The 11,682-nt window shown below is 42.5% G+C and overlaps 1 protein-coding gene across 2 annotated transcripts; it reads left to right on the plus strand.

Annotated features, from left to right (window-relative positions):
• The first annotated feature begins 1,098 nt into the window (after positions 1-1,098).
• On the plus strand, positions 1,099-10,710 carry LOC137424904 (uncharacterized). 2 transcript variants are annotated; one of them, XM_068112797.2, is made up of 3 exons: positions 1,099-1,189; positions 1,295-1,415; positions 9,050-10,710. In XM_068112797.2, exons 2-3 carry the CDS (start codon positions 1,409-1,411, stop codon positions 9,943-9,945), a joined length of 903 nt encoding a protein of 300 aa, XP_067968898.2. In that variant the 5' UTR covers positions 1,099-1,189; positions 1,295-1,408; the 3' UTR covers positions 9,946-10,710. The 2 variants fall into 2 exon arrangements, with proteins under 2 accessions (XP_067968898.2, XP_067968897.2); XM_068112796.2 differs by lacking the exon at positions 1,099-1,189 and having other exon boundaries at positions 1,203-1,415.
• Positions 10,711-11,682: the final 972 nt, after the last annotated feature.

Below are 11,682 nucleotides of genomic sequence, written 5' to 3' on the forward strand. Positions count from 1 at the left end.
TTGGGGTCAGAGGTCATGTCAGGTAGAAATGTGATAACTTGAGATCAGCTGAATGGATTTAAGTGAAACTTGGTACAAGTATTGTAATGATGTAATAATGTGGGCGGATGCATATCAGTGGACTCGTGATGTCCCGGAGAGTGCCGTCCATGTTTTGTATACATGTTTAAGGCTCGTAGACGGTTTATAGCTGGGCCGAGATGCAAACCTGGTTCGCCAGTCATCCAGGAACCTCAAGCCACAATCTGACCATTTCTGAAGCTGAGATGCAGTGTTCCAGCGAAGGGACAGATTTGCATTCTTGATTGGATGATAGGCAGGCTGGAAATGCTTTTTTTCAGCTTTTTTTACTTTACCCAATGTAAGCCTGGTGTTACCAGTTGCTGCGACCTGTTTAGCGAGCACATATTGCTTTCTAAGGAAGGCTTCCTTGTCTGTGAACTGCTCAGCATTTCTTTCTTTTAAGATTTCTCCAGTTTGGTTGGTCACGGAGCTCGGCTTTCCTGCATTTCCTCTTTCTGAACATGACTCCACTCAAGGATCCACTCTGATCATTTATGCTCTTGTGCACCAATTACAACTTTATCCAACTCTGTTGTAGTTGTTGCTACTATAAAGTGATGATTTCTCGAGCCAATCTCAGCATTTCTGCATTCTCTTGGATTTGAGAATGCAGGTCATTGAGTAATAACAAGAATGTGATCTATTTACTTCCTTATCCTGCCATCATTACTGTACCAAGTATATCTGTGAATGTTCTTTTTTGGACATGGGATTCACAAATTCGTAATTTGAAGGCAAAGCACAGGTCTACGAGTTGCTCTCCATTGTCATTTCTTTCTCCAGACCCATGTGGTCCAAGGGCTGTTGCACAAGGTCGTGTTTGCACTGACCTCCAAGTTAAAGTCACCAATAATGAAGATCAAATCCCGTTGTGGGCTGTTCTGAAGTTGGCTGGTGACATTGGTAGGGACTTATCCAATGATAACTGTGAGGTAGCCATTTTGGTGTCTGAAGGTGCCTGTAAGTATAACCTGCACGTGATATGTTACCATGCCACAGGAGCATTCTTGGCATTCTGTTACACAGCAATAGCACCTCCTTCTCTATTCACATTGTCATCATAGCCTGCATATATAAGCATACGAGTGGGCATCGAGGATTCCAATTCACCAACAAGCAACCCTTGGTGAGTTCTACTATAGTTACTTTTATGTGTTTCTGTTCCCTGTACATAAGTGATTCTGCTCCTGTACATTCAACAAAAAGTGAGAGGAATTTGGAATTTATTCAGGGTGGCCGGTGATAACTTGTATACTCTTCGTGAGACACCATTGGTTCGTGAGACACCAAACCTCGAAACTACCCTTCCAACCAAACACAGCAGCACTGCTCATTTGTCGTTCTCATGAAAGGTAAAAACTTTGCTATTGCTTTAAATCGGTTGTACAAACAAAGATGCACTTAGGAGTTGAAAATGGAATGTCCACCAGGAGGTGAAAACACCAAGGGGAGAAGTGAAACAATCTTTACTCATTGTTTATTCACATACAGTGCCTTTAGAAAGTATTGACACCTTGACTTTTCCACATTTTATTGTGTTTCAGCCTGATTTTAAAATGGATTAAATTTAAAAAATTTTTCACGATCCACACAAAATATCCCATAATGACAAAGTAAAAACATGTTTTCAATTTTTTAAAATTAATTTATTGAAAATAAAATACAGAAATATCTAATTTCCATAAGTATTCAGCCCCCTGAGTCAATACTTCGTAGAAACGCCTTTGGCCACAACTACAGCTTCGAGTCTTCTTGGGTATGTCTGGGTCAGCTTTGCACTTGCAGATTTGCTCAAGCCCTGTCAAGTTGGATGGGGAGCATCAGTGAACAGCAATGTTCAAGTCTTTCTACAGATTGTCAATGGGATTCAAGTCTGGGCTTTGGCTGGGACACTCAAAGAGTTTCATGTTCTTGGTCTGAAGCCAATTCCAGTGTTGCTTTGGATGTATTCTTGGGGTCATTCTTCTGTTGGATGATAAATCTTCTCTGCAGTATAAGGTCTTTTGTACTCTGAAGCAGGTTCTCCTCAAGCATTTGCCTGTACAGGGTTCCATTCATTGTTCCAGATATCATTACAAGTCTCCCAGTCCCTACCACTGACAAGCATCCCCATAGTATGATGCTTCCACCACCATGTTACATGGTAGGGATGGTTTTTTCATGGAAATTACCCCAAACAAGGCATAAAGCCACTCTAGGTAAGGGGCTAAGGAAAGGAAAAGAAAATGATGAGGATAAAGCAAAAAAAAAAAAAAAAAAATTCCAAGAAAACATCCAAGGTACAGGAAGTAGCAGAAGTCAGGTAAAAATGTAAAATGTGATTAAACCTCAAAGATGTAGGAAATGGGAATTGACATTCCTCCTGAAGCTGAGTAGATCATAGGATAATGGGTAGCACGTTACAAGTAGTGAATTACAGAGCGAGACAGCATGAGGAACAAGCATTCTGAGTATTGCGCTGCAATACATGTCCCCTACCAAAGTTCAAAGTGCCATAACTTTATCAAAAATGAACGAATATGCAAATTTATGCACGGGTGATGCTGGTTTTCAAACTTGATCTGAGGTATGCTGAGACACGTGTGTCACGCCTCGCCTCGTTGATAAGCCCGCAAGGTCGCTACGTGGAGCGCCCTGCACGTATTGCACTGTGTGAATTATATAAATTATTACCAACTCACGGTCTGAGGTACCAGCGATTCAAGAGAGATCCATTAAAAAAAAAAAAAATTCGTTTAATTAACGATATCTGCCAAACCACGTGCCCTATCACAAATTCCAAAAGGACATTTTAGTAGACTGACGTGCTGAACAGATTTGTGAAGTTTCCCCTCGCTTGGATCAAAAATGAGGGAGGGGCTCGGTTTTAACGGTTCATGCTTAAAAACGTTATAACTCTGAAACCATCAGTAATTTATGATATTTTCCGGTTCACGATCAATGATCGATGTGTATATATATGTTGCTCGGCTTGGCTCCGCCCCTCCCGAAAGCACGCGCTGTTGCGCGCTGTTGACGTTCGCGAGATGAGGCTGAGGGCGCGCGGTGCGGCTTGAGGACAACTCTAGAATAAACAAGAGATATCCATTTTAAAAAAATATTTTCGTTTAATTAACGATATCTGCCAAACCACGTGCCCTATCGCAAATTCCAAAAGGACATTTTAGTGCTGAACAGATCTGTGAAGTTTCCCCTCGATTGGATCAAAAATGAAGGAGGAGCTCGGTTTTAAAGGTTCATGCTTAAAAACGTCATAGCTCTGAAACCATGTGACGCATGACATCATGCTCGCTGACTTTTTTGTTCGGCTTGGGTATGCGAAGCTGCCTGCAAAGTTTGGCCTCGATCTGTTCAGCCGTTGCAGAGAAAAAGGGGTTTTCGTGTTTTCACGAAAAACAATATGGCGACCGAGCCACGTGACCTGTGACGTCATAATTACCATTACAATATTCTAAAGACCGAGTCCATCATATGGTGAAAATTTTATCTCAATCGGTCCTATTATTGCAGAGAAATTGGCTTTTAAAGGAAATTAAAACATAAAATGGCACTGAGTTAAGGATCATCAGAATTTTCATAATTACGAAAGTTCAAAGTGCCAAAACTTTGTCAAAAATGATCGAAACGTCATGAAGTTCGAACTTGACCTGTAACTTATCATAAGGAAATTAGCATTAAGCATTAAGCATTGAAATCATTAGCATTAAGCGTTTAGAAAAAAAGTCTGGAAAACTGTTCTTTGCGTGACGGACTGACGGACTGACGGACGGAGGGACGGCGTGCAAACCTATAGTCCCCTCCGGTGTACACCGGTAGGGGACTAATACAACTATCTGCATAGCCTTTTGTTCTGCACTTTGGATCAGCTATGTTCAGCTTAGTTATGACAACCTTCCCTGCAAATGTCTGCTGTTCTTCTGCTACAATCGGTGCATCTGATCATATGCTTGTTAAAGTGGACATCTCTCTGGCCATTCTCAGAGAGCTTCCTCAGTGCCACCAAGTCTGGCATGTCACTCAGGCCAACTGGCATGATCTTCAAGCAGCCATCAAACATCTGGACTGGTCTGTCTCTGACAGACCTGACATCAACAGACCATCATCATCAACTGTCTCTGACATCAACTCATTCTGGGAATTATTTCCTCACTCTCTCATGCACAGATTTATCCCATCCCGTCTTCAGTTGTCATGCCCTCCCTCCTGTCCATGGTACACTGAATCTTGTGGTGAGGCAGATGCCCTGAAACAACTTGCCTTTGCCTCATGGAAGGCAAATCCAACTGAAGGCAATCTCAGTTCCTTCCACAAAGCCTGGAACAAGTGTGTGTCTACCCTCAGGAGAGCCAGGAAAGAATACCTCTCTAATCTCTAGACTGAACTCTCAAACCTGTCTCCCTCCTCTAAATCCTGGTGGTGTCTGGTCAAATTTGTTTCTGGTGCTTGTTCCCCTTACATCCCCTCCCTTACCTAAAATGGCTACACAGCTGACACTGCATGTGAAAAAGCTGATTACCTCAACTCTGTTTGCCTCAAAATATTGTGTCCCAAACCCATCACTGTCTAAACCCACCTTACCCAGTCCAGCCCAGCTGCTCCTGGACTCTGTGTCCTTCTCTCCTGACAAGGTGGAGAAGTTTCTGTCAAACCTCGGCTCTGATTCTCCAACTGGACCTGACGGTATCAGCCCATGAGTCCTAAAATCCTACTCTGCCGCTCTATCTCACCCTCTCTCTGCTCTCTTCGCCCTCTCTTTTGCTCAAGATCATCTGCCATCAGCTTGGAAATCAGCCAACATTACCACTTTACACAAAAAGGTGCAAAAAACAGATCCTTGCAACTACAGACCAATCAGCCTGCTCCCAATAATCAGCAAGGTCATGGAATCCATCATCGCTTCTGATATTAAACCCTTCCTCTTCTCCAATGGCTTGATCTCTGATCATCAATTTGGGTTCAGACCAGGCCACTCTACTCTGGACATGCTGCTTCCGCTGTCTCAACAATGGATGGAGGCCCTCAATGTCAAACAGGAAATCAGAGCCATCTCCCTTGACATATCTCGTGCCTTCGATACAGTCTGGCACCCCACCCTGCTCACCAAACTCTCCTCGTATGGTGTCCATGGAAACCTCCACGCATGGCTCGCGGACTTCCTCTAATGTCGTAGTCAACGTGTGGCTCTAAATGGAATTATCTCATCTCCCCTTCCTGTTCAGGGTGGAGTTCCTCAAGGCAGTGTTCTGGGCTCTGTGCTTTCTCTGGTCTTCATTCATGATCTCTATGACTCCCTGGAAAATCCTATATTTTTGCTGATGACTCCACCCTCTGCCGCTCCATTTCTCATCCCACAGATGGGCAGGCAGCAGTCTCTTCAATCTCTGCAGACCTGGATAAAATCACATACTGGTCAAACAAGTGGACCATGTCTTTCCATCCTGACAAATCTCACCCTCTCACGATGTCTCTCCGAAAAGACCGTCTGGAAAACCCTGCCATCTACTTTCTCACCAATCCTCTCGAAGAAGTTCTGTCACTTAGCTTTTGGGTCTCACTATCTGCCATGATCATACCTGGGGAAACCACATTTTCAAACTGGCCTCCAAAGCTTCAAAACAGGGGTTATAGTTGGGAGGATTTGAAGGAGAAATGAGGGGACTGCGGAGAAAACAAAAGGCTGACGGTAGTAGGGAGAAAAGACAAAAAAATCAATTGTGGATGGATTTGAACTAGGAAAATGTAGACCTCAAAAACCCGGCATGAAAAGTCTGACGAATACTTACAAATTTACACAGGTTTAAAACAAAAACTGAACTAGAAGCATACAGTAAACACAGAGACAACTAAATAAACAGCAAAAACTCGACAAAACTACCCGGAGTAATCTTTGAGGAATTCGGCAGAGTCCAGAAACGGCCAACCGAGCTCAAGGAACTGGAAACCGGAGGTCCAACCCCTGTTGCAAAGAAGGGAAAGCCTGCTTCTAGAGTGAGATATGGACAACAATTTAGTTTTCTTTGCATTAAATGTTACCAGCCAGTCATGCCCCCACTTCAACACATTCTCTAAATCATTGTCCAGTGAAACTCCAACCTAATTACAAGTGGCGTTGAGTGACTCAGCAGATGCACAGTAAAGTGAGGAGTCATCAGCATACATGGCTAGCTGAGACAAAACATTATCAGGTAGATCATTGATATTGTCGTGTGCCTGCCCATCAACAAATCTGTAGGGACTCACATTTCCCGACCAAACATCAACAAGGCGGGGGTGCACCGAGTGGCCGCATGCTGTGCGGTCCGGTATGCCATCAGTACAAAGGGGAGATGCTCGTCCCAATCCTGCTGGTGCTTGGAGGTGAAGAGGGCCAATTGGGTCAACAATGTTCGGTTAAACCTCTCCACCATCCCAACCGATTGAGGCCTAAGAGGGGTCATCCTGGTCTTATTAATTTGGAGGAGCTCGCACACCGACCGCAGTAGCGCGGATTCAAAGTTCCGGCCCTGGTCAGTGTGTAGCTCCCTGGGTACGCCGAATCGGGAGCAGAATCCCTCAACTAGAACTTGAGCTCCCAGCTGGGCTTCCTGGTTGGGCAATGGGTAGGCCTCTGGCCACTTGGTAAAGTAGTCCATTGCCACCATAATGTACCGCTTCCCTCAGCGGGTGGCTGGCAGGGGCCCCACCACATCTACTGCCACCCGCTCATGTGGTGCTCCTACGTTGTACACCTGGAGCGGGGCCTTGCGCGCACGTGGGGGTCCCTTCTTACCGTGGCAGAGGTCACAGGATTTCACCTAATTTTAAATGTCTCTGCCCGAATTCACCCAGTAGAACCACTGCCGCAATTTGGACAAGGTTTTGGCCACGCCCAAATGTCCCATTGTCCGAGTTCAGTTAAGCTGAACAAAATATTGCACAGAAGAAAAGTTGGAGTCACAAATATCAAAAGGATTCGAGTGTTGCTGCACACAGGCTGGTGGATTTTTTAATTTTTTAATTTTTTAATTTTTTTTTGTATACAAGATCGAGGCTCGTGAAAGAGCTAAAGGTGGCAGGTAGAAATTTGTTATTCTTAGATTGTTGAACCATATTCATAAGGACAAGAAAGAAGAAGAAAAAGAAGAAGACATCTGTCAAAGTTACCTAAACAAATTTATAAACCAGTCCAAGATGCTCAAAAGGGTCCACGAACTCATGCAAACACATTGTCGGAACAAGGCCGATCTGATGGCCTCAGGAATGCAACCAAAATGGCTGTATAGCACACCTCCAATCCTCCATGCTTGTCCTTGGCAGTACAACCATTTTGACATTTTGTACCTGTTGATAGATCAGCCTCTCAAGCAAGCATTACCAAAGAGTTCTGGATCCTGTACTACTAGGCGGCCATAACTTGCGACATGTTTATTTCTGGTACCCTTCAAGGACAGAATTCACGAGATCCCACAGTGAGTCCCAGGCAAGAACGGTGCAAAATAACTGAGATAGAAATGGCAGAATTGTAGAAAAGAAAGTAGGCGAGGATGAAAAAAACCAAAGACAAAGAGGAAGAAAAGAATAAAGAAGATAAGGATGAAGAAGAAAATGAAGAAGAAGACTGGCTGGTGCTATTCACCTTGTCCTGAAACAAGGAGAACCCACTTTACAGGACCACTGTGAAGGTGGGGATGACTTGGCCAGGCGGAAAAATAAATTTTCCTACACCCCCCAAAGATGTGGCTACTCTTAGTCTGACCTGCGGGGTTAGCTAACACCGACCAGGAGCAAAGCTCCCACCAGTATATCTATCTGGGTCACAGGGGCATGCAGCCTCCCCACTATGATCAAAGTGGTAGTCACAATCGGGGAGGAAAAAAAAAGACGGTGTTAGATGGGTGATGAACTGTGCTCGGTTTCCACCAGATGTAGCGCTTTACATTCAGGCCAGAGTTAAATTTTCATCTCATCAGAATATTTTTCCTCATGCTCTGAGAATCTTTCATGTGCCTTTTTGTAAACTCCAGGCATGCTGTCATGTGCATTTTTTTCAGGACTGGCTTCTCTCTGGCCACTCTCCCATAAAGCCTCGATTTGTGAAGTGCTGCAGAGACTGTTGTCCTTCTGACAGCTTTTCCCATCTCAGCCAAGGAACTCTGTAGTTCCGTCTGTGGTCATTGGGTTCCTGATCACCTACCTGACCAAGGTCTTCTTGCCCGGTTTCTCAGTTTAGTCGGACGGCCAGCTCTAGGAAGAGTTTGGGTAGTTCCATATTCTTTCCATTTCCTAATGATGGAGCTCACTGTGCTCTTAGGCACTTCCAACACTCTAGATATTGTTTTACACTCCTCCCCAAATCTATGCCTCCTCACAGTTCTATCTTGAAGTTATACAGACAGTTACTGGGACTTCATGGTACAGTTTCTGCTCTGACATGCACTGTCAACTGTGGGACCTTATATAGAAAGGTGTGTTTCTTTATAAATAATGTCCAATCAATTGAATTGGTCACAGGTGGACCCAAATCAAGTTGTAGAGACATCTCATGGATGATCAAAGGGAATTGAATGCACCTGAGCTCAATTTGGAATGTCATAGCAAAGAGGTTGAATACTTATTGACTCAAGACATTTCAACTTTTCATTTTTAATTGATTTGTAAAAATTCTAAAATAAAAAACAATTATACTTTGATATTATGGGGTACTATGTGTAGATCGGAGAAAAAAAAATCTCTATTCAATCCATTTTTAATTCTACAAGTTTCCTTTGACCAATGTTGACAATCAGAGTGGCAGTGTTGAATGGAAATGTGCACGCACATGGCATAGTAGACTTAATCTTGTGAATTTAGGGTTCTGATGCTTGCTTACTTGCTTCTATTGGTAATAGGTATTCATAACTACGTTGCACATGTGAACATAGATTGTTTTTGCATCAAATGAAATTACTAGAATGATTAAAGAAAATAATTATGTGCACAGCTTAAGACTTTCATTTTCCATTTGCAGAAGCCAACAACATATTCATCATGAAGAGAAGTTACTTCCTCATATCATTGACACTTTTCATTGTTGTACTGAATATGCCTATGTGTCAAGGACGACCGCAAAATATTCAAAAATTGTTTGGAATTCAAGAAGAGGCTAAAGTTGAACAGAGCAATGCACTGAATGATCAGTCTCAAGGATTGTTTGGAACTCAAAAAATGTGGCACATGATTCAAGGATTGTTTGGAACTCAAGAAGAGGCTAAAGTTGAGCAGAGCAATGCACTGAATGATCAGTCTCAAGGATTGTTTGGAACTCAAAAAATGTGGCACATGATTCAAGGATTGTTTGGAACTCAAGAAGAGGCTAAAGTTGAGCAGAGCAATGCACTGAATGATCAGTCTCAAGGATTGTTTGGAACTCAAAAAATGTGGCACATGATTCAAGGATTGTTTGGAACTCAAGAAGAGGCTAAAGTTGAGCAGAGCAATGCACTGAATGATCAGTCTCAAGGATTGTTTGGAACTCAAAAAATGTGGCACATGATTCAAGGATTGTTTGGAACTCAAGAAGAGGCTAAAGTTGAGCAGAGCAATGCACTGAATGATCAGTCTCAAGGATTGTTTGGAACTCAAAAAATGTGGCACATGATTCAAGGATTGTTTGGAATGCAAGAAAAAGCTAAAGCTGAGCAGAGCAATGCACTGAATGATCAGTCTCAAGGATTGTTTAGAATTCAGAAAATGTGGCACATGATTCAAGGATTGTTTGGAATGCAAGAAAAAGCTAAAACTGAGCAAAGCAATGCACTGAATGATCAGTCTCAAGGATTGTTTGGAATTCAGAAAATGTGGCAAATGATTCAAGGATTATTTGAAATTGAAGAAATGTGGCAAATGATTATTAAATTGTTTTGAATTCAATAAAAGCACTGAGTTACAACACACACACACAACATGCATTTTAAGGCCATTTTCCCTGCTAGAGCGGGGGTTAGCCTTGCGGTCCCCATGACAATCTTCTCCATTTGGCCCAGTGGCGACGAAGCGAGATGTGCTGATCTCACCCCACTTGGATACACCCTGCAGTCATTTCCTCGCTCCTCTAGAGGTGGGGGCGTGGCTGTTATTTACAGAGACAACTTCTCTCCCTTTGTCTCCATCACCACGACATTTTTGTTCGACCATTCATCCTACGAGCTAGCCCATGTCACCTTCACTCTGTCAGAAAACACTTCATTTCTTCTGCCTCTACCGACCTCCACCTAACCGGAAAAACAAGCTGAGTTAACAGTTCCAAAATTTCCTTCTTAAAATTGGGTTCAACAAGAAGCAAATTACTGTTTGTGTGCAATCTTCAGCATCATCACTGGTGTCCTCGAACTTGTATTAACCCCCCCCCCCTCAAATTAATCCCCCCCAAAAAAAACCCAATTGTTGCGGCGGAGGGAGGGGCTAAAAATCTGTGTTTGTTTGTATTTTTGCCACACTATAATTTTGCTTTTCATTTTGCAATGGTTCAACACTCCTTTTGTACAAACCATCTTTTTGCTGCTGTTTCTTAAATTTGCATGTAAGGTGGTATTTCTCTTACAACACGTGTACTATCCAATTGTTAAACTTCTTCAAAAAATTCTGTTTTGTGGAAGGATATTGTAATACAAATAAAATTTCTGTATTTTGTGTGATGTTTTGCTTTGATTGATTAGAATGATTATCGTGGAGTACGATAGTTCTCTATATGTATGGATTGCATGTACAAACTAGAACAACCCTCTTTGACGTCACAACATCGACTGATATGCCTCCGCTCACATTATTACATCATTATGCATACTTGCACCAAGTTTGATTTAAATACCTTCAGCTGCTCTCAAGTTATGACATTTTTACCTGACATGACCTCTGCTCTTTGACCTATTGACCCGAAAATCTAATCAGTCCATGTTTACATCATTATACGACTTTTGGACTTAATAATGAGGAGTGAATTTTTACCCTCTCATTGAACCCCCTCTCCAGGTAACCTGGGAAGAAGTTTTTTTCCCATCATATACTTATCATCTCTCTTGTCATGATTACTTTCGTTCACATTTCTGTTTTTAAAAGGAGAGTGTGTTTTCCTTCTGCGAAGCAAATAAAGATTTATGTAACTTTTTTTTAAAGTTTACTAAAAGGAGGGGACTGATAAATATCAATATCATGGAATATGGCCCCTTCTACTGTGACCATGTATTTATAACACTTTTTCTGGTTTGTGTCGATATTTCTTTAGAACATTTAATCACTGGTTTTTAACTCATTTGTTCGGAGGCTATAAATCTTTGTTTGTATTTTTAACCCTCTGATAATTTCGCTTTTCATTTTGCAATGGTTCAAGAAACCTTTTGTGCAAACCATATTTTTACCTCCGCCATCGAAGGTGGACAGAGTTTATGTTTTCACCGATCTGTGAACAGGATATTTCAAAAAGTTATGGACAGATTCGGTCGAAACTTGCTGGATGAGTTGGTTAGGTGAGAAGAACAAGCCGATTAGATTTTGGTTCAGGTCCGAATCCAGATCTGGTCTATCAGTGGGATACAACACATAAACTGTTCAGCCTGATAGAGGTACGCGCTCTACCGAGGGCCGTTCGAGTTGCTCCCGTTTCTT

The sequence above is a fragment of the Myxine glutinosa genome, unplaced genomic scaffold (genome assembly GCF_964187855.1).
Source record: "Myxine glutinosa unplaced genomic scaffold, kmMyxGlut1.1 SCAFFOLD_1972, whole genome shotgun sequence".
Classification (NCBI taxonomy): domain Eukaryota; kingdom Metazoa; phylum Chordata; class Myxini; order Myxiniformes; family Myxinidae; genus Myxine; species Myxine glutinosa.